This window comes from Thermobia domestica, chromosome 6 (assembly GCF_964235325.1).
Source record: "Thermobia domestica chromosome 6, izTheDome1.hap1.1, whole genome shotgun sequence".
Lineage (NCBI taxonomy): Eukaryota > Metazoa > Arthropoda > Insecta > Zygentoma > Lepismatidae > Thermobia > Thermobia domestica.
In genome coordinates this window covers 147,271,605-147,297,660 of record NC_137459.1, presented here as the reverse complement: position 1 = coordinate 147,297,660, position 26,056 = coordinate 147,271,605, and the positions used below count along the sequence as shown (strand labels likewise).

The 26,056-nt window shown below is 34.8% G+C and overlaps 1 protein-coding gene across 2 annotated transcripts in view; it reads left to right on the top strand.

The window, feature by feature from the left end:
* Positions 1–26,056, top strand: part of Taf3 (TBP-associated factor 3) — a 109,562-nt gene that overhangs the window by 46,311 nt on the left and 37,195 nt on the right. Inside the window, exons 5-7 of one of the 2 annotated variants that reach the window (XM_081762206.1) lie at positions 5,842–5,889; positions 13,247–13,426; positions 19,501–19,598. In XM_081762206.1, coding sequence (XP_081618332.1) covers positions 5,842–5,889; positions 13,247–13,426; positions 19,501–19,598 — 326 coding nt within the window. The remainder of the gene's footprint in view (positions 1–5,841; positions 5,890–13,246; positions 13,427–19,500; positions 19,599–26,056) is intronic. The other variant, XM_081762207.1, reaches the window with a different exon arrangement.

Sequence of the window (26,056 nt, the reverse complement as noted above, 5' to 3'; positions counted from 1 at the left end):
CACTTTGAAAGACCATAAAAATAAAGACTACTGTGTGTGGTTAGTCAAAGTAGTTTCATACTGCAATCACACTTTCGCTTCGCTCAACCAGTAATTGGATTCCATGAGGAATAAACTCTGGAATCCGTAATGCGAAGAAGTCCTTAATTGTACATTACACTGACCATTGGGAAAGTTCTTTGCCAAGAAATGATCGAGATTCTGGAAGAGGTAGTTGCAGGTAAGAGAGACGTTGGGAGAACACGGTGAATGAGGAAGAGTTTCACATTGCCACTTATGGAGAGTCTTCACCGTTTTTTCAGCGATGTCGTGCAACATAAAGGGGCCGTGTCTATTGTACATTCCTAGATGCTTGCGGGTGTTTGCAGTAAATTTCAGAGTTCAGCACTGAAACGATTAATAGTGATGATTTTACCTCGACTGGTAAAGACAATATATATATATATATCATAACCACCAAAGATCACCATACCAGCAACACCTTATTCGGGTGGATGGGTTGCGTTGGAAACCGTTCTGAACGTTAATCACTATCCAGCTACTATCGTAATCGTTTACAATTGTTGTAGCAGATATGCTTTCCATCAGAAATGACAATCTGATGCAGGAATCCTTCCCGGTTATTCTTTATACGCAGAAAACTGCACACCTTCAGATGGCAATCCTTGTTGGCTGGTATCAACGAATGTGACAGTTTGAGTTTAACTTTTTCACGCTGCCAATTGCAAGAATCAGCGAAACGACAGTATTAGGTAATATATATATATATACATATATATATATATATATATATATATATATATATATATATATATATATATATATATATATATATATATATATATATATATATATATATGTCAAACTCGTCTGCAATGTCACGAATATTTTTCTAAGAGTATACTTCCACGATATTCCGGAGTTCATCAGAACATGCTGTTTGTCGGACTCAAATACTCTGTCGATTTTTTTGGCGACTGGTTGTACAGAATAACCAGTTTAAACTCCTAAAGGAAAAATCACTCATAATTGTGTGCTCTGCATGGCGCACTTTCACATGACTGTGTTCATTAGTATCTTGCCTCCTGACCGGCTAGGCACCTCAGCGTATTTCTGAACATGTGCAGAGTTTTTTACGTCGTACTCGTAATATCGGTCGATCCCGTGATTGCTTTACAGAGGGTAATTTCGAACCAGACGTAAAATCTGGCACTGCAATCACCAATCCATTACATACATAATGACATTATTATTATTATTATTATTATTATTATTATTATTATTATTATTATTATTATTGCAAATGGTGCTTGGAGTAGGTTGGTATTTTTATTCATTGCAATACAGTACAATATTTATACTGTTCATTACAATATTTATAAGACCAAATTTCTCTCAGTTTCTAAATTGCAGATCCTAACAAAAACGTAGTTCAGCAAACAATAGTTATTTTTCTGGTCACTTGGATAGGAGGTGAGAGTGTAAATATATAGACCCGTCCAAAGAATACAATAATAATAATAGACAGTATTATTTGCAGTTTCTGTTCTTAAGGGGCTGCGGTGGCTCAGTGGTAGAGCGTTCACCTCTGGTGCTTGGGGTCCCGGGCTCGATCCCAGCCCCCGCCAAGTGAACTTTGTGGTGGACAAACACCGTGTGCGTGGGTTTTCTCGGGGTTCTCCCGTTTCCTCCCACTTTATTCATTCCACCATTTCATTCATTTCTCATAATCACCGTCTCCTTTAGCCTAACCGGCATAACCGTGGGACGTAAAACTCAAAGATTTCATTTTTTTTTTCTGTTCTTAAAAATAAATAAATATATAAATTGAAGTCCATAATATAAACCCAAATTGAGTCGAGTCTGCAATCAAATACGAAGAATTCCTGGCAACAACACTTTTTTTTTTTTTTTAATGATAGTAATTTACATATTATACACTAACTCAGTCCTTTAATTGTACGGTTTTAATCTCCTCATTAACACATGACCTATCTGCATTATTACAACACGGCATTTCAGCGATGTCTCCCTCTTTCTCTCGAGGCAAAGCGCTAATAAGAAGGAGAAAGCAAATAGAATTCCACAACTGCTTATATAAACGAGAAAACAAATTCCAAATACGTATATTGTACAAGAAACCACATAAAACAAATATATGCTTTGAAGTCAAGAAACAGACAGTGAGTGAGAGAGAGAGAGAGAGAAGGTGATGGGCCGTGGTACTAACTACTATTTTCTGTTATATAAAACAATGTATTTTCTAAATCTTTTTGTTGCTTCAAATGACAGTACTTGTTTTTGAGAAGCACTTCTATAACACACAGAAACGTCGCTTTATTTGTGCTAGTAATAGACGCTTGATATTGAACGTATAATTTTTATTCACCTAGTCAAAATTCCAAGTTTGTTTTGAAAGACATACTAAATTGATCGTTATTTTTGTTTGCTGGATGGTGGTGGTAATAAGAGTGTGGTGGAAATAATTATACTGTAGTTTGTCGTAGGAGGAATAGTAAAAGTTTGGCCGATCGTAGTCTGATTATGCTTCCTTATAAACACATGCTCAATAGTGAACAGATGTGAAGACACAGGGTACCTTCAAAAGTAAACAAAGCACTGTAGCTTAATAAATATATTGCTATAATACGTATTTCAGAATTATAGCAATATTTTAATGTAGTTCGATTACTTCTTTACTGAATAATATTTTATTATTGAATGGAAATGGGAGCCATTATTTCACTTGACCACTAGCTGCAATTTAATGTTAAGACAAAGCACAAAACTTAATATCATTCGGAATTGTACGTGTAATGAATATTGTTGAGTCAATTAATAATATAGCCAGGAGATGTCACCATAACGAGAAATTACTGTCCCAGAATGGTCTGTCGCAAGAAAGCCATGCAAATTACGTCTGTATGAGATGTCACTGCGTCTTGTGGAAACCTCAGTTGGACCATACCCACATTTAACATCCGTTATTGAGGAACATCGAAGTCTTGCATCATCCTTAGATAGCATTCACAGGTGACAGTTGCAGGTGCACCTGTATCGTCCTCGAAAAAAATAGAGCCCAGTAATCCTAAAGGAAGCAACACCAAGCCACACCACCTGTAGCATGAGTAAGGGCTTGATGTGGAGTTCATGCAAGTCTACGTCACTCCAGTAACATAAATTCTGTTTATTCACAGAACCACATAACTCGAAATGGGTTTCATCTTACGTTATAATGTACAACATTTCTGGATGTTCACGGGGATCACGCATGGTTATGCAGAACTTCTGTCGTGAAACGCAATTGTGAGGTTTAATTTCATGAACAATTTGCACCTTATAAGGGTGAAACTAGAGATCTTCGTGCAATATACTCCTGAATGAGAGATAGGAGATATGTAAACATTTGGAATATCGACGAGCAGATCTTTTTGGGCTACGAAATGTTTCAACACGAACATTGTCAGAGGCTTCCAGTGTCTGCACAGTTCTCTTGTTTCTTCCTGGTTTGCAATTGCAAGCAGAAGTCGTCAATCGCAATGAACATACCCACCTTCACAATGGTCCATTCACCTGGACCACGTTGAAATCTTGCCTGAATAGACGCTGGGCAGCAATTACAGACTCATTATTCTTGAAATAACTGTCAACGACAAAGGCACGTTGCTCTGTATTCCACCGATCCATGTCGAGTTAACAACCGAAATGACAGCTCAGTAGTACACAAACACTGCACGAGATAGCGTTCATACATTACGTCATTGTACTACGCGAGTCAAATTACACTATGAACGCTGCCGCACATTATATATAATAAATAAATAAATATCAAGATCTACTAAAGCTTATCTTGTTATGTTAGTATCCTTGAAAATTGCTAATTTAGCATTTTGTAAATTCTCGGAGGAATAAAACTCACATGTATCTGATGAAGGCGTTGTTAAAATATCGAAACTTGTTGCATAGTTTAATATTATTTATTCAACTGTAGTGCTTTGCTCAGAATTTTATTTGATTATTGTTCTCTATATGAATTAATGAAACAAAAAAGCCCTATATCTTAAAGAAAATTTAAATGTTCTCTACAGCAAATTAGTACATTATATGTCTGTCCAGTCTAACCTTAAGGACACAAGAAATTCTATCAGTGAGAATACTAGAAGTTAAAGTATGCAGAGACAGATATAAATTTACAGAGTAAATGTATACTTCATAAAACAAATGAAATACTCTCCTTTAATGATTTATTTCTTCTGATTGACTATCTAGTTTTTTTCTTTCTTTCAAATAATGATTTACTCGATTGATTTACTACTTTCTACTGTAATTGAGACGGTATATTGAACATTTTTCATGTTTTTACGTGATATAAAATTTCCTCATCTTTCCGACGGGGTATAGTATGTGCTTCTCAAATTCAAGCTTATGCTGTTTCTCTCCCTCAACACCAGTTCTCAAATTAAATCATTAATTAGAATACGAAGTAATTTAACTAGTTTATATATGTATATGCTGACTTTGGTTGTACTATTAATTGGAATGTAGCTTAAAATTAATTCAAAACATTGTACCATGAACACAATCTTTAACTAATTTTACACCTACATGTGATCTGATTGTGAAAAACAAACTTATTTAATATGGATTTTATGTGAATTAATGTTAGACATTATATATATGCGTGTATGTGTGTGTTTTCTCGTGACACGTGAGTGATGGATTGTAGGTAAACATGTTTCTAGGTAGGATAACATTAACCTGTGCACTCTTATTACCGTTGAGATTAATGTTCTTTGGTTGTATCCAAAGCGTCTCTCAGCTCAGTCCTTTTACTTAGGATAGATCTGCCAGTTCATTTTCTCTCCTCGTGAATTAAATATTGACGACTCTGTAGTTAAATGTTCACACTGAAGTTTGTGTATTGGATGACTTTCCCATCAATGAAATTAGATGGTAGATTCTGGTTTCGAAGTAAGAACCTCAAGGCTCATAGACTGACACAGAGTGAGATTTACTTATTCTGTCTGAAGAAAGTTAAATGTCTACTTGTATTACACCTCAAATCTGGAGTCGAATCGAGGTATTGCAACCTCCTGTTTGTGTTCGCCGTCCGCTAATGATGCTTGACTTTATGATTTTGAATCTAGAACTTAGTCTAGGTTTTCACGTGGAACTGAATGTTGAACTTTTCAACTTTTGGAACAACAATTAGACGTAATCAATCTCACGTAATATAATGTGTTCAGAATATTAGTTTACGAAATTTCATTTGAAGATGTAGAAAGATGTGAAGTGTCCATATACCACATTCATGTAAAGTATTTTCATTACTTAACGCTGCACTATCAGCATCTATGATCCCATACACACATATAAATAGTGGTTTTTACAAATTGAGACAAACAAATACAGCATATAATGTCGTTAGATGAAAATAATAAACTGCATTTACCAAAATCACACTAGATATATATAACACTTCTAAATAGTAATTACTCATTCTTTACTGTGCTTAGAAAAGTTGAAATTATCATTTATTTAAATATTTGAAAAGTTTACACTAGAAGTTATTCTCATACAGTAGAACTTACTTTTTTCTTTAAAAAAAAATGAATACGATGTAATTTACTTAAAATTCAGACTATTTTACATATTTTTTCTAAGTTTTAAGTGCAATTCAAAAAAGTTCAACTTGTGATATTGTGATAAGTATTTTAGACAATTTAGTTTTTTTTTTTCTTAAATTTACGGAGTAATTATATTTCATATTATAAGCATACGCCTTGAAGGCTAATTATTGACCTAGTGCCGAAAATAAATATTGACACAGTTTCTTTGCAGATGCCACCGCCCGATTCTACCTACGAGATAACGTTTGGGAAACGCAAGGTAACTTAGAGGGAAATTGATAACGTTTCTATATCTATACATATATACACGATGTTCCAAAACAACACCGACAACGTTTGGGAGGTGATTCCTGACACCAAGATAAAACAAAAAGTATAGACCAATCTGGGTGCACAAATGCTTCCTTTCGGAGTTATAGGCTGCCGAAAACATGAAATTTAAAGGCCCATAGCTCCAAAACTATGGGACCTATCGTAGTCGGTCAAGATTTCACTTTGTAACTACTATGTGCCCTATCCAAATATCCAAGTTTCAGAATCCTGCGATACTTCCGCAACAATTTGTATAGAGGTAGTTGGTGAGTACTTCAAATCATATGCCCGTAGCCAAACTCCCTCTATAAAAATTGTTGCGTGATTACCGCAGGATTCTGAAACATGTATTTATGGGTAGCGCACGTATTAGTTCCTAAGTAAAGTAGTAACCCGACTACGGTAGGTCCCATAGTATTGGAGCTATGGATCTTTAAAGTTTTTTTTTTTTTTTTTTTTTTTTTTTTTTTTTTTTTTTCATGTTTTCGGCAGTCTATAACTCCGAAAGGAAGCATTTGTGCACCCAGGTTGGTCTATACTTTTTGTCTGTCTTGGTATCAGAAATCAGCTCTCAAACGTTGGTGTTGTTTTGGAACATTCTGTATATGCTTTTGTGAGCAAAATTAGGTTGTAAGATTTTTGATTGCAAGCACTATATTACAATCCTTCATGCTAAATAACCACTTTACCATTGTCCTTAGCTTGCTGGCTTTGTAAGTTTAGTTTTGCTATTATTAATAATTTATAGGTGCTCGGAGTTCGGCAAAGAAACTTGTTATTTTAATTGGAAATACTGTCCAAGGGAAAAGCAGCTGTCTGGTGTAGTTTCAGATTCTTCCGAAGATTATAATTTATTTTATTATTTTATCGTGAACTATTTTTATTGGTAACTTCATTCTGTGTTCCGCATTCTACCAATTATGCTTCTTTTTCGTATTTCCATATCTCTGACCTGTTTCACAAGTGGTATAAAATATAAAATATTTCTTGAGAAATCGTATTTGAGATACTTTTTCTTGTTTGCAGGGAAATTGTTTGAGAGTTTCCTTCAAGGTATTGATTCTGAATATAATATAGTATTTAGTAATTTCTTTCTGCTTGCTATTCTCCAACTTTTTGTCTTCTGAAACATCATACTTGTCTTCCAACAAATACTTCATCTTTTATTTTACTATTTATTGGTTTATATTTGGTGCTGTTTTCTGTTCTGAACATGTTAACAAGAACGTACTATTCCTTTAGTATGTACGATTACTGGTACTGGAAAACACAAGTTACAAGGAGGTAATGAGCTAAAGGCATACAGTTCTGGTTCCAAAATAATATTGTTCATAGCTGAGTGATAAGACCACTTGCCTCTCATGTTCAGTTTTACTCCAAGGACATGTGGGCTTTGTGATAGTTGAATTATTGTAGTAACCTTTTTCGCTCCACTTTAGTACTTGTTTCTTTCTACTTTAATTACGCTAGGTACTCCACCATTATGCCATTATAATTTATTTCTCGTAGTCTTTTGTGGCGTATATGGTATAACTAGAATGTTTAAATAAAAATTTCATGTCACTGCATACATAGAGGGAAGAACTGTGCAAACAAAATATATATTTTAAAAAAGTGTAATTGAATTCTCTAATATAAAGAAGTTTATTTAGTCATTTATTCCTAGTTGCAAGGTCAAGTTCAAAACATATTGCCTCAGTTAACGATTTTCTTCTAAGTTTAGGAAGGAATAGAGTTCTTGGAACTATTTTTGTTGTGGATTTTTCAAGCCATGTGCTCCATTACGTGATCCTAGGATTTGATTTAGAGAATCCTGATTTAATAGGCTTATCATTTACAATTTTTGTGTAAATGTGATGTTCATTTCCTATTAGTTTGTATGTGGAGTTAGAACACATTGTGTAGCATACAATAAACTAAAGGTTGGAAGATGATTGTTTTTTTCAATATGAAAAAAATGATAATAAAAGACCTTAATGAATAACCTCTTTTACACATTCGGCCGAAGTAAATTTACCGGATTCAATTACATTTTTAAATCGGAAGTTTTTTTTTTTTCGTTCGTACAGCATTGTGTAGATGAAATGGAGGAAGTCGTATAGTTGCCACAGTTATCATTTTCTGAAATTCTAATAGAGAGGTTAGTATCATGTCAGATCTCATTAAGTGTACAGGGTGATTCATAAGAAAATGGAAATACTTTGGTTGCTGATACTATGGATGATTCTAAGTAAAAAAGTTCCCATGAACATAAGTCCAATTCCCAACGGTTTGCGAGTTACAGGTTGTTAACTATTTCGGACACCTCCCTACAGAAAAGTATGTTTTAATCGGCATATCACTTCCGTTCTGGGAAGTGCTATAGTGCGTTGGAAAGATAAGGAAGTGACCTATCAATTTGAGTATAGTATGGTATTCAAAAGCACATGATAGGTGTTATAAAGAGATATTTCCAAAATTGTCTCGAAAAATTTTCCTTTTATCAAATATTTTGTGAGAATTGGATGGCCGCCGAGGCAGACAAAAAACAAAAAGAAAGGACAACGTAATCCATTGTATTCCAAACATCAGTGAAAAGTTTCGAGTCGTTAGCTTTCATAGTGAATAAGAAAAAAGAATTTTAACATTCATGACTGGTAATAAAAACCATATAAGGGTTCCAGGATATTTAATGAATTTTTATTATTATTATTATTATTATTATTATTATTATTATTATTATTATTATTATTATTATTATTACGTCATCAATGATAATATTTCTTTTCTCTCATTCACTATGAAAGGTAACGACTTGAAACTATTCATTGATGTTTGGTATACAACGAGTTGACGCTGTGCTGATTTTTGTGGACCTCTGCACCTACCCAATTCCCACAAATTATTCGGAAAACGAAAATTTTGTCGACACAGTTTTGCAAACTTACCTTTATGATTTCCCTATAATGTGCATTAGAGTACCATACTCTTACCTTTCCAATGCGCTATAACACTTCCCAAAACGGCAATTACGTGCCGAGTAAAACAAGTTGTTAACACATTTTCTGTAGGAAGGTATCCAAAGTGGTTAACAACCTGTGGCTCGAAAACCGTTGAGAATTGGACATACGTTTATGGATTTTTTTTCTTAGAATCACCTGTACTGTCAGCACCAAAAGTATTTCCACTTGCTCGGGAATCACTCTGTATATCAGAGACCTACCGTTTTGTTCATAAGACACACTAAGAAATATGAAGTGTATGAGTTACGAGCGCATTATAAGGAATATATATATATATATATATTATTGTATATATTGTAATACAGTTTTTGCTTGCTTGTTTGTTTATATGCATGTATGTTGGATTATTTTATGTCTTTCGTTTGTTTGTTTGAAGAGTCAGTGTAAGGAATATATTAATTGTAGCTGTGAGTTAATCACCCATCTGATTCCTTCGCTGTATTGCATTCGTTTAGTCTCTAGTGTAAATGAGTGTTCAGGTAAATATAATAGCAGTTCAATACTTTTAATACTAGAGTAAATTTAACATAGCATAACATTTGAATTACCTGTAAGATAAACTTGATAATTTTTTATATAGTTTGAGGGAACTTTGATTAACTGTTTGTCGAACAAAGGAAGAATGAAACCGATTTATTATATTCGTCCTCCACCTATACTATTTATAAAGAACTTTGGATCCAAGATGCGCGGTGGCTCAGTGTTAGAGCGTTCACCTCTGGTACTTGGGGTCCCGGGTTCGATCCCAGCCCCCGCCAAGTGAACTTTGTGGTGGACAAACACCGTGTGTGGGGGGGTTCCTCGGGATTCTTCCGTTTCCTCCCACTTTCTTCATTCTACCATTTCATTCATTTCTCATCATCGTCGTCTCTAGCTTTGCCAGCAAAATCGTGGGACGTAAAACTCAAAGATTTCATTTTTTTTTTGGATCCAATACGTGGGTCATGTTCATGTAGCACAAATTATATAAGGAAGTGCAAAATAATGAACAAACACCAGCCGAAATAACTTTATCATTTGTTATGTTTGTTCAGTTCTTTTGCCTCTCCTTACATAGTGTGGGTACATGAATATGATCCCTGCATTGGATGGAAAATTTGTGATAAGCAATTTAGCTTGAAGACACATCTATTTTATATTATTCTGAAGCCTCCATTTGCGCTAACAACGATAATAAGGAAAGAATGAGATTACAGTATAATTTGTTTATTATAATATAGATACAATAAATGATTCTGAATGATAGTGCGTAACTTCAGAAAGTGATTTCTGGTTATGAATAGGACAAAAGTAGTTAAGATAAACACTGATCAAAAAGTGCTTTGCTTAGAAGCAGGACGCTCTTAAAAATGTTCTCATAAGAGTAACAGAGAGAAAACAAAACAGTAACTTTGAAAGAAGTACATGTACTAACGATGATTACATGCAAAACAAAACGAATCTGTATCCACAGAATCAATTCGTGCCAAAATATTCGATTCATGTGTGCTGCTTAAGTAATGTTGAATATATTCTCCAAATTATAAGTTAAGAGTTGTAGTAACCACAGAAAGACTTGCTTCGAAATTTATGTTTGCTCTTAACAGATAGCTATGAGTGAGACACATTGCTCACATGGAAAATATGTGGAAAGTGCACGGTCGGAAAAAAAAAACTGAGGAAGAGATCTTTTGGGTAGTGAAGAAGAACGTAAGGAGATGATGATAAATAAAGCAGGACCTTAGGAAAGTAGGTAATAACAATCCCGACGATTGACTCGGCATAGTGTAGGATCCAGTGGAGATGTTTTGTTTCTGCAGCGACAAAATTAAGCCATGAAGGGTTAATTGCATGTTGGGAGAAAGTTTTCAAGAACCTTTGAACTGTTGAATTCAAGTACCTTTGAACTAGGAATTTCATATTCGTAGACTAGCCTTTGCTTAGCGGGAGGCTCCGCCCACAGACCCCCCCGTTTGCTTGGCCTACGGCCTCGAATCTGTTATGTATCAGCCTTTGCATCAAGAGTGAATTTCGTGCATTTGCTCTTTAATTACATTTCCTGAATTTGGCCCAGCTGGGGGATTCGCCTTCTGACCCCCTGCATTTACTCGGCCTACGGCCTCGCACCTCTTAAACCCATAATTCAACCAAATTTCAAGTTTCTTTTCCTATTCAACTATCTAAAAGATAAGATTTTGTATCCCAAGAAAACACCCATTTAAATAACACGGGAATTACTTAATCCCAATTTAGACCTCTTAAAAACTAAACATATTCTCTTTTGACAATTTTCCTGTGGGTTAGTCCCGAAAAGCTACAATCATGCCAAATTTCAACTTTCCACGTCAACCGGAAGTACCCCTTTATTTTATGTTAGTTCATGTAGTTTTATATATAGTTAAGATTTATTAATATATGCAGGGCAAATTTGTGACCTAAGTGCACAGGAAAACCGCAGCAGGTATCTAATTCATACATTTGACATCATCTCACCCTTAATAGCTTAAATATGTGCAATATTTCTCGGCATTTATACATCATCTGCTTAGATAGGGGTTTAGAAAGCAAGATTTCTTCATTTGTTTTGAAAAGGCTAAACGACGATTATAACGAATGAACTCCGAAGTACTCCGAAGCGAACTCATAACGTAATACCTTCAACTCTGAAAACATAAAGACTGGAATGATATACTGAGATTTTGTTTGATATGCTTAATTTTCGAATGGTTGATCAATAATAATAAAAGGTACGGGTCACTGTACTAAAGTTTCTCGCTCCCATCTCTTAAGCAATGTTATGATGCAGTTATTACTTAAACATGAACAGAATTATAATGGGGGTTTTCGGAAATCTTAATGCGAGGAAAACTCACCCTAGTGGTAAACTATCCATTGTAGATGTTTTCATGAAAAATGACTTACACCATATTTTCGGGTTTTAAATGAAACTGAAAAGTTGTCAGAGAAGAACATTCCTAGCAGTAAACTAACCGTTATGGTTTTCTTGTGAGAAATAACTTACGCTATGTTATATCTAAGTAGTGCTATGAATGAAATATAAACAAAATTACCTACGTCGTTTTTTTGTGGAAATCTTCCGAGAATAACTTACCCCGAATAGAAATTACGAAGAATTTACCCGTTGTGAATATTTTGCAGGAAAATAGCATTCCATAGTATAGGGTTGTTAATGAGATATTGGTTTATGGAATATAAACAAAATTGTTGAAGCCGTGGGGTAGGAAGAAAATCCAAACTCTCTGCCCTTGGACAATCTTATGGAAAGCTCAAGTTCGGAATTTGGTCCGTATACGTTGAACGTTATGATCTGTAGGTGAGTGTACATACATTGGAATGAACGAGCAGGTCACTAGGCATTAACTAATTAATGTTTCGGTATGTACAGGCCATGATACGTATAAATTCGAGGAAATCTTAAATTCGATTTTTGTTTGTTTGTTCAAGATTACCATACTTGATTCTCCCTTACCATCACTAGAAAATACAGAAGTGTTTTTCATAATTTTGACATAAATGTACCAAGTGTATTTCGTGTTTAAAAACTGAGAAGTATCCAACGGGTACTACAGTTGCTTTGCTGATTCGTTATAGAGTGAGGAAGAACGTTCGACAGACGTTAATTATTCGTTGTGAGGTGTTAGATATCTTTAAATAGAGTGGAAGTCCCTAGATATATTTATACTCCTTTTTCGGTTGAATTCTTGTCCGTGCAATCTCCTTTAGCCTAATCAGCATAACCGTAGGACGTAAAACTTAAAGATTTCTTGTCCGTGTGGTTCTTAAAAAAATATAAAAAGTTCATTAATTTCAGGAGGCTTAATATTACATTTTGATCTGTTGTTCATGTAAATTTATTATTTGTTACGTCATACGATAATTAAGTTATAGAAAGTCGGTAAACGATAACACGAAAGAAGATAACTCATTGAGTAACACTGTGGCATTATAAACTCAAATTTTTAAATTGAAAACTGGAGACAATGAAAATTGCTGCTATTGATCATTTTAGGAGAATTCTCAAACTGTCATCCTATATCGGAGAAACTTCAAAAGCCTTCTGGTGGCTGATTTACATTTTAGATACACGCATATGGGTCAACAATCTACATACAATCTTTTCTAAGGAAAATCACTTCATTTCTAATGCTCCCCACTTAGGATTCCATCTTAAGTTACAGTTCAGAAGAGTGTTTTAGTGAAATACATCACAATTCTAAAATAATCCTTAATTGCGTCTTTCTGTATTATTACATAAGATGGGCAACTTGTAAGTTGAAGTTTTTTTCCTCTCTTGTGTTTCAGAAAGCGAAGGAGCGGAAAAAAGAAAAGAAAGAGAAAGAACGATTAAAGAAGAAGAAAGACAAAAAGGAGAAAGTAAGCAAGAAAGAGAAGGGCGAAAGAAAGGAGAAAAAGGAGGACAAAGAAAAGAAGGAAAAACCCAAAGACAAGAAAGAAAAGAAAGAGAAGAAAAAAGATAAAGAAGTAAGTTTATACAGCGAAACTTGCTCAAAACGGAATGTGATGGAATCGAAGTTTTTCTCCCGTTATCAACGAATCAATTGGTTAAGATTGCTACTATGGACGAATTCTCGCTTTATGCAAGTTCCGTTTTGTACAAGTTTCGCTGTAGAATTTTTTTCAGTGCATTTGGCGTGAAATCTTCAGTGTTAAAAATTAGTTATGGCGAATCGTACACAGGAGTATTACTTCCTTTTTGGATAAGAATACCCATTGTAACGTTAATGAAATAAATTTAGCTGATACAAGCCCCTTAATTTAAGCTTCTGGGACAAGAGTCATTCTAGTTTGGTAGCCGATTCATGTATTCAAATTGTGATTACAGCATGATGACTTGGTGGGGGACCTGACACAACTATGTGAATTTCCTTGATTTTATAAATAGGATTGTAAATTCTATTCTAGATCTCATTACTCGGTGCACCGACATAGTTTTTATCTATTTTTCAGAGTACTCCTGTTTTTCTCTACTTTCCGCTGCTTAGAACATTCATTACACATCATTTGTTAGCCTACAGGGCAGAAATACAGTAAAAGGAAATTATAACTTTTTTCTGCATCCATTCAGGGATGCAAGTTTTTTCTTAAAATACTCATTAGAGTTGCACCCATTTTTTCACATGTTCATAAATATCACAGAAATAAAATATAAACATAACTATTTTGTATTATGACATTTGTTATAAATAATACTTTATTAAAAAAGTTAATTACTTTTGGAAAGTTTTTATTGAGAAGATAATGTGACCGTGAGTGAATTGTCTGAAGGCATTGTGGTTCACTGGTGCGAACGATTCTTGGTTGTATTCCAAGCTATGTGAACTTGTGGTGAACAACATCGTGTCCGTGGGTTTTCTTGAGGATTTTTCATTTCCTCGAACTCTCTTATGATAAAGATGCGAAATAAATAATGATGCGAAATGAATGGTGAAAGATTCTTTCCTGAGAATACTCACCGCAAACACACGACCTGAGATCAGATCTTTGATTCTGTCCGCCCGAGGTTAAGCCTGAGTAACACCACACCCTCCGCTCCCTAATTGCCTCAATTGATAAATATTTATAGAAATAAATTATAACATTATTAGTATACATAACAAACTCTTTAACAATGAAAATCATGCATTAAATTATAACTTTTTGTGTAAAAGATTGTGGTTATGGATAAAGAAAAGAAAATTTTGTTTGACTTTTGGATTAAAATGTTACGTACAGAGACGTTTCTCACATGCTCATAAAACACTTGTAATGAAAAAGATAGGATCTAATATTTATTGAGTAAAAATAAACAAAAATAAAAATTTAAATCTGGTCAGTGGTGGCTTAGTGGTAAGTTACAAGAGCTGCAAGTCGATAGTAAGTAGCGCATTGCGGTTATTGTAATGAGAAAGCACCATATTATTTGGTCATTTTTATTCTTCCATATTTTTGTTCTTAGTTTGATTTTTGCCTGAAAAATCAAGGACCTATATGTCGTACGAATTCAACCGAAGTCATCCGATCAGAATCAAATTTGGCACGATGATAGTCCTTGACCTGCTATAAAATAATGTGACATATTATATTGTGCAGGCTTTCGTTTCCAAAGCTATGGGCGGTCAAATTTTGAGTCCTATATATATATATATATATATCTGGAAACAAAAAGTCATGCACCAAACTCATCTGATCGGGATACTTGTGCTGTGGTAGACATTATTCTATCGTATAAACATATTGAATATTGTGCTGTACAGGCTTTCAGTTCCAGAGATATGACGATAAAATTTTTAGTCAGATTTTCGAAAACAAGAAATCATACACCGAATTCATCCGACAGGATCAATCTTAATATGATAATAGACCTTAACTGCTATATACGTATGTGAAGTACTATGTTGTTCAGAGTTTTGCTTCCCGAGTTACGGGCGAAAACTTTGGGTTAGATTTACAAGGAGAAAAAGAATACAGCTGAACTCATCCGATGAGAAACAGACTTGGCATTGTGGTAGACCTCAATCTGCAATGCAAGCGTGCGAAAAAAGTTCGGTGTGCAGGATTTTAATTCCCATGTTTAAAGGTCTAAATCAATACATTGACCATAATGTAAATCTCATAAAATAACTACTGTTTAAATAGCAATTCAAAATCAGTCTTAAACGGAAAAATAGCCCAAATGAAGGGTAATTTTTTACGACTATGCATACTTTACTTGTATCTTAATCTTATCGAGTATTTCATCATAATCCATTTATAGTCTTCTATTAATTTTTTTTTATTATTATTAATCTCGGAAAAAATAAAAAAAAACTTATATGTTGTAAATACATAGATGAGCATACTCTCGTATGACCGAATGGTTAACCCGCGTGTCACAAGTTCGACTCCTAGTGAAGGTGTCTGTGTTGAGTACGAATCCAAGTTACGGTTCGGATCCCCATCTAAGCGATGTCTTCAGTCACATATAGCCTTCTAGCTGAACAGAAGCGATTCTGATAAATAAATAAAAATGAGCCGAACTTGATCGAACTTGATCGAAACCAATCTTTGTATAATAAAGCAATTTGATTTAGGTCCACGCTAAGGTTGCTAACATATTTAAAAATATTCACCTGTGTTAAAGATGATAATAATACAAATAATAATAATTTTCTATAATTGTACTCTTGTTACAAAGAATTTTAGAAAACACATGTTGGACTTTCAGAATTTAACTCTTATTTCGAGATTTTGTGGCATTCGCATGAATTAAGTTAGTTGGTTCAGTAAGAATGGAGGAAGAAATCTAACTGTATCAAATATTTCACGTAGAACGTGACTATTTTTATATTTTATTTTTTTCCACTTGTACAGTCGCCATTAAAACTTAATGGTCTTTTCTACAATCTCGTCCAATGATATCTGAAACCCATAGCACACTTTGTGTTCAGTTTTCTGTAACTTATAGCCAACATGATTTTGTGTATGTACTGAACTACGCAATTGTTTATCCATTACATTTAAAAATAAATAAATAAATAAATAAATAAAATAAGTAAAATAACGTTTGAATCGAAGAAATTAACTGTGTGAATATGCTCGTATTTCATATGTATTCTCAATATGACATGAAATTGAATACTTAATAAAAGTTTGAAAATATGTTCCCGTTATTAAACTGGTGGGAGTTTAGAAACCCTTGAATAGTGGCTACGCTGGTTATGTTAAAAATAATGGCGATCTTTGTCGTTTCGAAGTTCAATACTTCTCGTCCTTAGGTAGCATTGTATATGAAATTAGAACGGGTGGGAGAAAGTGAGTTATTTTTTGTATGTAGGCCTCCACATACAGTTATTGCATATATAGTTTGTTAGAAAGAAGTTTGATAGCTAAAACTATTGCACTTGACTGTTCTCGCGTCGTTTTATACTAAGTTTCATACTCACCTATATAGATAAAATTATTGGTTAAGGTATAACAGTGTTTAAAAAAAAAAAAAAAAAAAAAAAAAAAAACACCTTGATTACAGTACTTGTGTATAATGATATAAATGAATGAGAGCTCTCAAAAACTTAGTTGGAATTGTTTTGATTTTGACTTTATGTGAGACATTCAATTTCTTGTGCAAAATTTTCATTTTATGTGACCTACTACTTGGTTGGACTTTGGTAGATATGTTTCATAATAATGCTTTAAGAAAAAAAAATCTTGTAAATATTCATACAATTATATAAACAATATTGGGTATATATTTAAAACAAAGTTATGATCAAGGACGAAACTAACACTTTTGCACTTCGTTTAAAGGGATGTAACAAACTATATTTTGTTGCTTTGTTTTATGTCAAGAATGAGAAAACAATAAGTTGGTAGATTATCAGCTTTTTTTTTTTTAAATATAATTGTTGTCTTCTAGTCTTTGCTGTTTTCCTGTATTAATTAATAAATCGTGTCAGCATGAATTGTTACTGTAAAAATTCTCACATTTCTTGCACATTTTTTTTTCTTTGTCCTAGGGTAAGTAGTGTGTTGTTGACTTCTGTAGTTATACTTCTTGTAGACTTAACAAGCAAAGTGTCTCACAAACACCAAAGAATATAAAATAAGTATAGTTCGATGTGTGTATCACGGGCGTGCTGAATGGTTTTTAATTTCAAATTTTAATCCTTAGTAATATGCATTTTTTATATATGTGCATGGTGTTCCAAAACAACACAGACAACGTTTGATAGGTGATTCCTGACACCAAGATAAGACAAAAAGTATAGACCAACCTGGGTGCACAAACGCTTCCTTTCGGAGTTATAGACTGCCGAAAACATGAAAACATGAATTTTAAAGGTCCATATCTCCAAAACCATGGAACCTACCGTAGTCGGGTCGAGATTTTACGTAGTAACTAGTGTGTTCCCTATCCAAATATCCAAATTTCACAACCCTGTGGTACTTCCGCAACAATTTTTTTTTATAGGTAGTTGGTGAGTACTTCAAATTATATGTCCGTACCCAAACTCCCTCTATAAAAATTGTTGCGTGAGTACCACAGGATTCTGAAACACGTATTTTTGGATAGAGCACATATTAGTTCCTAAGTGAAGCCTTGACCCGACTACGGCAGGTCCCATAGTTTTGGAGCTATGGGCCTTTAAAATTCATGTTTTCGGCAGCCTATAACTCCGAAAGGAAGCATTTGTGCACCCAGGTTGATCTATACTTTTTGTCTGATCTTGGTGTCAGGAATCACCTTCCAAACGTTGTCGGTGTTGTTTTGGAACACCCTGTATATATGTAAAGTTTAATGTGTTCTTTTGACATATGACTAACATGAGGGCGCTTAGAACTCACATCCACTTCAGATTTACTGCTTTTGAATTCTTGACACATTGGTAAATTGTTTAACATAAAATTATGGGCCTAGTAACGATATAAATTGTATACAAATTTTGCACCACCTTGTCTCAATAAACAAGGAATTATTTATGTAATAACGACTGAATTTGATAGATGCATAAGTTCTCAGTACTTAGTGTATTTGTCTAATGAGAACTAAATTCTGTAGATGCGTGAATTCTTAGAGTATAGAGATCTCAATCTTAGACATGAGTTGTAATTAAAGTAAAAGCAGCAATTCATTAAATTTTGCTGCAAAAGTGCAGAAAACGTAGTTGTTTCTTGTTGGCCACTACAAATAACCTTTTGCTAGTTAAGGTATGTATAGACACTTAAAAAATAAAGAAATAGATATATCCAAAAGATACTAAGGCATGTACTGCAATCAGTACATTTGTGCACATAGAACTGAAACCCTATGTACGGTGATCAATAAAAGAAAATGGTATACATTTTAAGTACAGAATGGTATTTTCTTCTAATAGACTGTAAAGAAACAGATTTCATTATTTAATACTAGTGTGTGATAAATCATTCAACTTGTACAATGTTTCGTTAGTTTAGTGTTAAAATCGTTTTTAAAGTTTGATAAAATTTTAAAATATCTTATTGGTGTGAATGTTTGAACACAGAGTTAATGTACTAAAGTATTTCTCACGTTTGTAAGAAAGAGCGTTAGAATGGTTTCGCTAATCGCAATGGTGACTTCATAATTTAAGTACTTTAAACCATAAAATTTTCTTTTCTGTCTTTATTCACACACTAGATTAAAATTTAACACGTGGTCTTCAATAGTGCAATGCAAACCTATAAACAGAATGTCATTCAGTAACGTATAATAATAATAATAATAATAATAATAATAATAATAATAATAATAATAATAATAATAATAATAATAATAATAATAATAATAAAAATAAAGCTTGGCTAGGCTAACCTAAATATTTCCGTGCTGCGTGGTAAATGATCAACAATTGTTAGTCATATGCCAGCAACAACCTTTTACTTTACCGATTTTCGTGATTTTTTTAACGGAAAGTATATTTTTCGAAATTTTATTTTCAGAAGAATATTTGTGTTTACTACGTCATGGTGTTTATGAGATAGCTTTGTACTTTCAGATGTTCAGTGACATTACAATTTTTGTTTGTGTCTGCAAATAGTATCTATGTACTTACTCTTTTTAGCGGAGTGAGGAAAAGTCAGAAAGTGGAGTAAAGATTACGGTCAAGTTGCCACAGACCTCTGCTAGCCCTCCACCACCAGACCCTCAAGCTAAAAAAATGTAAGTGAATCTCCTATGTAGATCTGACGTGTGCATGAAATTCTTTAATACCTTGTGTCTGTAGTGCATTCTTTTTGTGTAAGCGTTTTACTTCTGCATAATCTTTGTTTGTTTCAGCTGATTTTTATGCTGCCTTGGAATTTCCATTAGGAGTTACAATGCATTAAGACAGGCGCTGTAAAGCTCTATAGCTTGTTCTGACTTGATGGTGTTTATACAGCGGCATGCAAAGATATCAGAAACACGCATGCTTGTATGCTTCAGGAATCTTGCACACGCTTAAACTAATTCTTATTTATGCCTTTTCATCTTATGAGGAAACACTTCTATAGGATTTCATACAAAAAAATAATGTACCTTTATTCTGTAGAGAGGTCACAACCTTTTTCTCCATGCTGTATTTCTGATACCCGTGAAAATTTTGTTAATCCATTGTTGGGAGTAAAAATTTTGGTATCCCTACAACTAACGAACTATTTTGAACTTGCGCATTCCTTCTACAAAATTTAAGTACACATATGTACTTTTAAAGTAAACGCTTATGAACAAGATGGAATGTAACAAAATACATTCCAAAGTCTTGTTTCCTGAGTGAAGTTTATTTATTTATTTATCATGTTACGTTTCCTTGATGTGTAACTTATTTGTAACGTTGTAGAAAGTGAATGCTCAGAAAGATACGGTGAGAAACTGTACACTTGCGGAAGTCCTTATTTTCTTCTGCCCATATCAACACGTTTGAAAATTGTATTCTCCCCCCCCCCTCAAATATCACTATCTCATTTATTCCTAAATTAGGAAGCTGATTACATTGAATATTGATCTATTTGAGTTATGAATTCCAGTATTTAAAGAATCGAAATATAGAAGTGTCACAGGAAATTATTCTGGAAAACTATTTTTATGCTGCATACTAGCTATTGTGTGAATAAAGCACAATAAGGGTTGCTTAGCAAGCGTTATGATTCAGTATATATTGGGGAAACATCAGACGGGAAATGCTTTAACATGTCTCAAAGCTTTTTGCTTTCGAACGACCATAGGAGAGAAGAAAGTATGGTGATTGTGTGGAAAAAAAGATTTCGAGATCTCAACGAATTTACAAGTTTCATTGCCCATAGATACCGAAAAATATGATTTTTCGATGTCTGTCTGTCTGTCTGTTCTGATGTACAATTGCCGCGAGGCCATACTGTTCAGCATATCGAGACCAAATTTTAAATTTTGAGGTTTTTATACGATTTTTCGGAAGAGTTTTCCGAATTTTGATCCTACCTCCAGAAATAAAGGTAGTTTACTGAAGGGTGAAAATCAAAAATGATTTTCTCGTAAACGGTTGTACTGATTTTGTTCATTTTCCGTAAATCAATATTTCATTAGGAATTTTATATTATTGTATAAGTTGTTTCTCTGGGCAAAATCCAAAAGGGGTAGTTTATTTCGATAGCAATAAATCTAACTTTCAAGAGAATGTTTTGTATGTATGTCTCAGACAACACTACGACTTTTCTTCGTTGTTTCGATGCAGTATCGTAGTCGTACCTATTATATTGCTATCTCAGGGGTGTCTTTGTCTTATAGTTGTGAATGTTCGCCTTTAATTTATGCTGCCAGGTATTTGATTCTTGGTGGCAGTAATCATTAGGCCTATTAATAAAAAAAAGGAAGAGTTTCAGTAAGAGATACGGGGCTTTGTATAGGGATTTCACAATACCGCTATATGCATTACATGATAAGCTGTACATTATGCAGGGTATATATATATATATATATACCCTGCATAATGTACAGCTTATCCATTTATTCAATTAAATATAAAAGGTATATGTATAGTTAGATAAATTACATGTGAAAATACAAATGTAGAAGGGAAATAAAACAAAATTAGGTTGGATAGAAAAATGACAGGTTAATAGGCTACTTCTGGATATTTCAAAAGTGAAATATTACTTACAGAAGTACATATTGAGGATTATACAACTACCACCCTCCCCGCTGGTGTAAGGGCTAGCGCGCGCGCCCTTGGTGCACGGAATCTTGAGTTTGATACCCTGTGATAGAGCCTTGAAATTTGAAATAGAGCATTGCATTGTATTTGTTGTATACGTATTACGTTGAGACTTTAAAAATATTACGTGAGGTTGGGCGCATTGCAAAAAGTACACCACTTCGGCAGTTCCAATGTCACAATATATTGACATTAACGGAGTGGAGCAAGTAGGCGCCTGTGTAGTAATGGATTAAGGAGGGTTGCCTTAGCGAGTAGGTAAAGGGCGAAGCCAGCATCCTTTTCGCATCTGTAAATTATACAAGAAAAAGTGTCATTGGTGTATTTTTTACACTAACGCCCAGAAGCTTAAGTATTCCCTGAAAGAAAGTTACATGATCAATATTTTAGTTTTCGCGTAATATCGTTTCAGAAATGGAAGCAACGGGAAGAAGAGTTACAGAATAAAAGTAGTTCGAAGAACAAATTGTCTCCAGGCAAAAAATAAATACGATGTGTGGCGAACGTTTTAAGAAGAAATTTTAAAACTCAAAATCAAATTAGCTACCATTGTATATGGGCCCGAGGATCTCTTGCGGGGTGGGTTACCGCGATATGTAAAAATAATCCAAAATGACCGATATTAGTGTCAAATCCATAGTTTTCGCTACCGCTGACATGAATGGTAATACTTCCACAGGCATTGACTTCCAAATACAGTTCCCATTGGCTGGGGATCAGAGGCTTTTTTTTTTTTTCAAATTTCGAACCACGGGGTCTTAGAGGGCGTTTACCGGGATATGTAAAAGTAGTAGAAAATGACCGATATTTTTTTTCCCTTTCGTCGTTCAGTTTGTTTACATAGATATTTTATCTGACCCATGCGAAGAATGGGTATTTCAGCTAGTATCAAATGAAAGAAAAAAAGTATAATAAACGTAGATCGAAAGCCGCCTCCTTTCAGAGTTATAAACCGCCAAAAATGCAAAACATAACACTTTGAAACATCGTGACTTGAAAACTATGGAACCTGTAACAAATGGGTCAAGAAATTAACAGAAACTATAAAGGTAACCAAGGAAGTTCTGTCGCTTTTTCACCCACCACCTTCGAACATCGATATGTCACCTGAGACGTACCTGGAAGATCAAAAAATAGTCTCCATCAGCATCGACGACTTTCTGCCAACGTTCTAGAAGGCCATGGATTCCAACGCGGTAGAACTTGATGGGCCGTGAAGCGAAGAGGGTATCAAGTAAATGTTGCATCTCTACTACGGATTTGAACTGGCAACCTCTAAGGTGATTGTCCAAGAAATGGAACAGGTGATAATCGGACGGGTCAATGTCCGGCGAGTATGGCGGATGCAATAGTGTTTCCCATCCGAGGTGTAGAATGATGTCCCGGGTCATCCTAGCCACGTGGGGCTTAGCGTTGTCCTGTAACAGGAGGACCCCTTTGCGATTCAGAAGTACTGACTCTGGAGTTTTGAGTTTTTCATGAACACGGCTTGACTGCAGACAGTACACAATGGCATTGATGCTCTGAGCAGCTGGTAGCAGTTCCCGATGCATGATGTCGCGAGTAGTCCACCAAACACACAGGAGAAACTTCTTCTGATGCAGTGCTGATTTCCGCTGTTTTGGAACCGTTTCATGGGACGCTAACCAATGATGGCGCCGCGGAACTTCGTACAGGACCCACTTCTCATCACATGTCAACATCCCATCCAGAAATGGCTCCTTCTTCAGACGAGACAGCAAAAAAACACAGGTGTGTGCTCGCGTGGCCTTCAGGCCTGAGTCAAATCATGTGGGACCCATCGACCCAACTTGTAATGCTTCTGAAGTTGACGGAGGTGCTGCAGGATGGTTTCTCCACTCACACTGAATTGTAGTCCCAGTTCCTCACATGTATGGCTACTGTTCGCCTTAATTGTTGCCTAAAGATCTTCATTCTGTACATGTGTTAGTCTTCCGGCACGTGGTGCGTCTTCGAGTGTTTCGTCGCTGTCCTTAATCTTGTTAAACCATCACTGCACCGTCCACGTAGTCACGACACCCTCACCAAAGGACTGGCATATCTTCTGACCCACTGCAGCGGCGTTTGACCCCAGTTTAAACTCGTACAGCATACACGCGCTTATGGCGCTCTGTGGAGGTCCCATGTTCACTCTGTCCTTCCGCAAGTTCACGGTGTAACTGAACTGCCACAACCAGGTAGTATGTTGGATGTACCCACACCAGCAACTGACCTTCGCATCCATTCACATTCGACTTACTCCATTCATATTCAACTTACGGTGTGAGGGCCAATGGAACACAAATCTCCACAAAAAGTGACAGAACTTTCCTGGTTACCTTTATAGTATGCGCTCAATCTGAATATTCGTTTTTCAATCATTCGGTACCGGCGTAACGAGTTGTATGATGGAAGTTTGAATGTGGGGTTATAGTTTTAAGTACTAATTGAACATTCCGTTTCACCGGTACCGGAGGGTTCTTAAAACATGAATATTTATATAGACCGCATACTAGTTCCCTGAAGCGCTTGAGACAGGTCTATTTGAAGCTAGTATCTTTTAAAGCGTGATGTTTCGCTTTTTCTGCTGCTTTATGACTCTGAAATCAGGCGTTTTTCGTCCCATGCTTATTAGAACTTTTTACTTTCATTTGGTGTAGGGAATCACTTCCGGAATTTGGTCACTGAATTAATAAAGATACTATATATATACACACAGGGTGTCCCACTCGAAGAAATTGTCGTCTAAAAATGGTAAATGGAAAGGACATGAAACTATATTTGTTCATGAAGGGCTTGTATATGTGAAAAATGAAATGAAATTACAAGAGGTGCTGGAAATGTCCTGTCTCAACATCTTAGCATTTTCGAAGATGACGTTGGAAGTTTGTGAATGGGGAAATTGGAACAAGGAGTAAACCAACCACAGAGAACTTACAGGCATCGAGGGACGTACGAGACAATGTACAACATTTTCACAAGAATTGAATAGCCATATTCAACTTATAAAATCGTTTGTCGTACATTAATATTACAGGAACATAAAAACTGTTATAACGGTAACCAAAATATTTACTTACTGAAGAAAAGCAGAATGATCTATTTACTTAGCATTTTAGTGGAACACTTGACCAGTCTACCAATGTTCGGTGGTGCACTCTACACTGGATGTTCCAACGCGGAGGATATTTTCAAGGCGGACATCAGTTATCCAAGAAAAAAATTCAGCTCAGTTTAAGAGATTAGGTAAGAAGTCAGGCGGGCTGGATTAAAGGGCTCAGTGGGCCGAAGACGGCCCGAGGGCGGCTTTGCACACGACTGAAGACGGTGGTTGTCGACCATCAAACTATTCCTGCAACATTCTCCGACATGTATTAATGGAACAACTAATTCAGTAGTGTTTCACAATAAACATGCCCTCTTTAACATAATAGGGATACTTCTTCACTCTGGCATGTAAACAAAAAAGGACCTCAAGTCACTTATCACATTTCACTAAAAACACGAAAAAAAAAAAAAAAAAAAAAGTCGTGCAATTGTCTGTTACCAAACTTCTTCAACAGCTACGGAGTACTGCTGCTGCTTCACCTTTCTCATGGAACACATTGCACTCTCAAAATTTCATCACAATCAGTCAAATTTTTACGCAGTGACGTGTTTTTTTGTTTTTTTTTTTCGGATACCCATTTGCATATGCTCATTATCTTTCTATTATCTATCTTCTAGTAAATAATTTATGTATTAATACTCCTATTAAATCTAAATCAGGCTTGATATTTACTAATTATGTTTTCAGCATATATCTTTAAGCTTTCATTCATTACTGTGGATAAGCTTTTTCAACAAAGTAATATCTTTATGATTTGCAGCCTAATTTTGTCACCCTCCTTATTAATAGAGCATGTTATTTCAACCTTATATCTGCGAGCATTTCTTCCCCATATCTTACAATTAATTTATTATTATTATTATTATTATTATTATTTTCATTAATTCCTAGCGTGGAATATTTTTAATCATTTTTGGATCAAAAGATCCAATATATTTCAGGCAAAAATTTTCTTGTAGGCCTTATATCTCGAGAATTACATATAGTGTAGCCAAACCAAAACTACCAATTTACTCAGTATGATGTGCTTATTCGGTAAATAATACGAAAACACGATTTAAGGACCGTTCAAAAAATTTTGTGGCCCCTGATCCAAAAAATTCAAAACATTTCATAGAATCAAACATTTTCTTGTACGCCCCATATTTTGAGAACTGTATAAAGTGTAACGTAACCAAAACTAAAAATTTACTCAGTGTGGTGTGCTTAATCTGTGAAAAATATGAAAATTGGATTTACGGGCCGTTCAAAAATTTTGTGGCTTCTGATCCGGAAAACTCAATACATTTCATTCAGTGAAATATTTTCTTGTACGCCTTATATCTGGAGAGCTACATATAG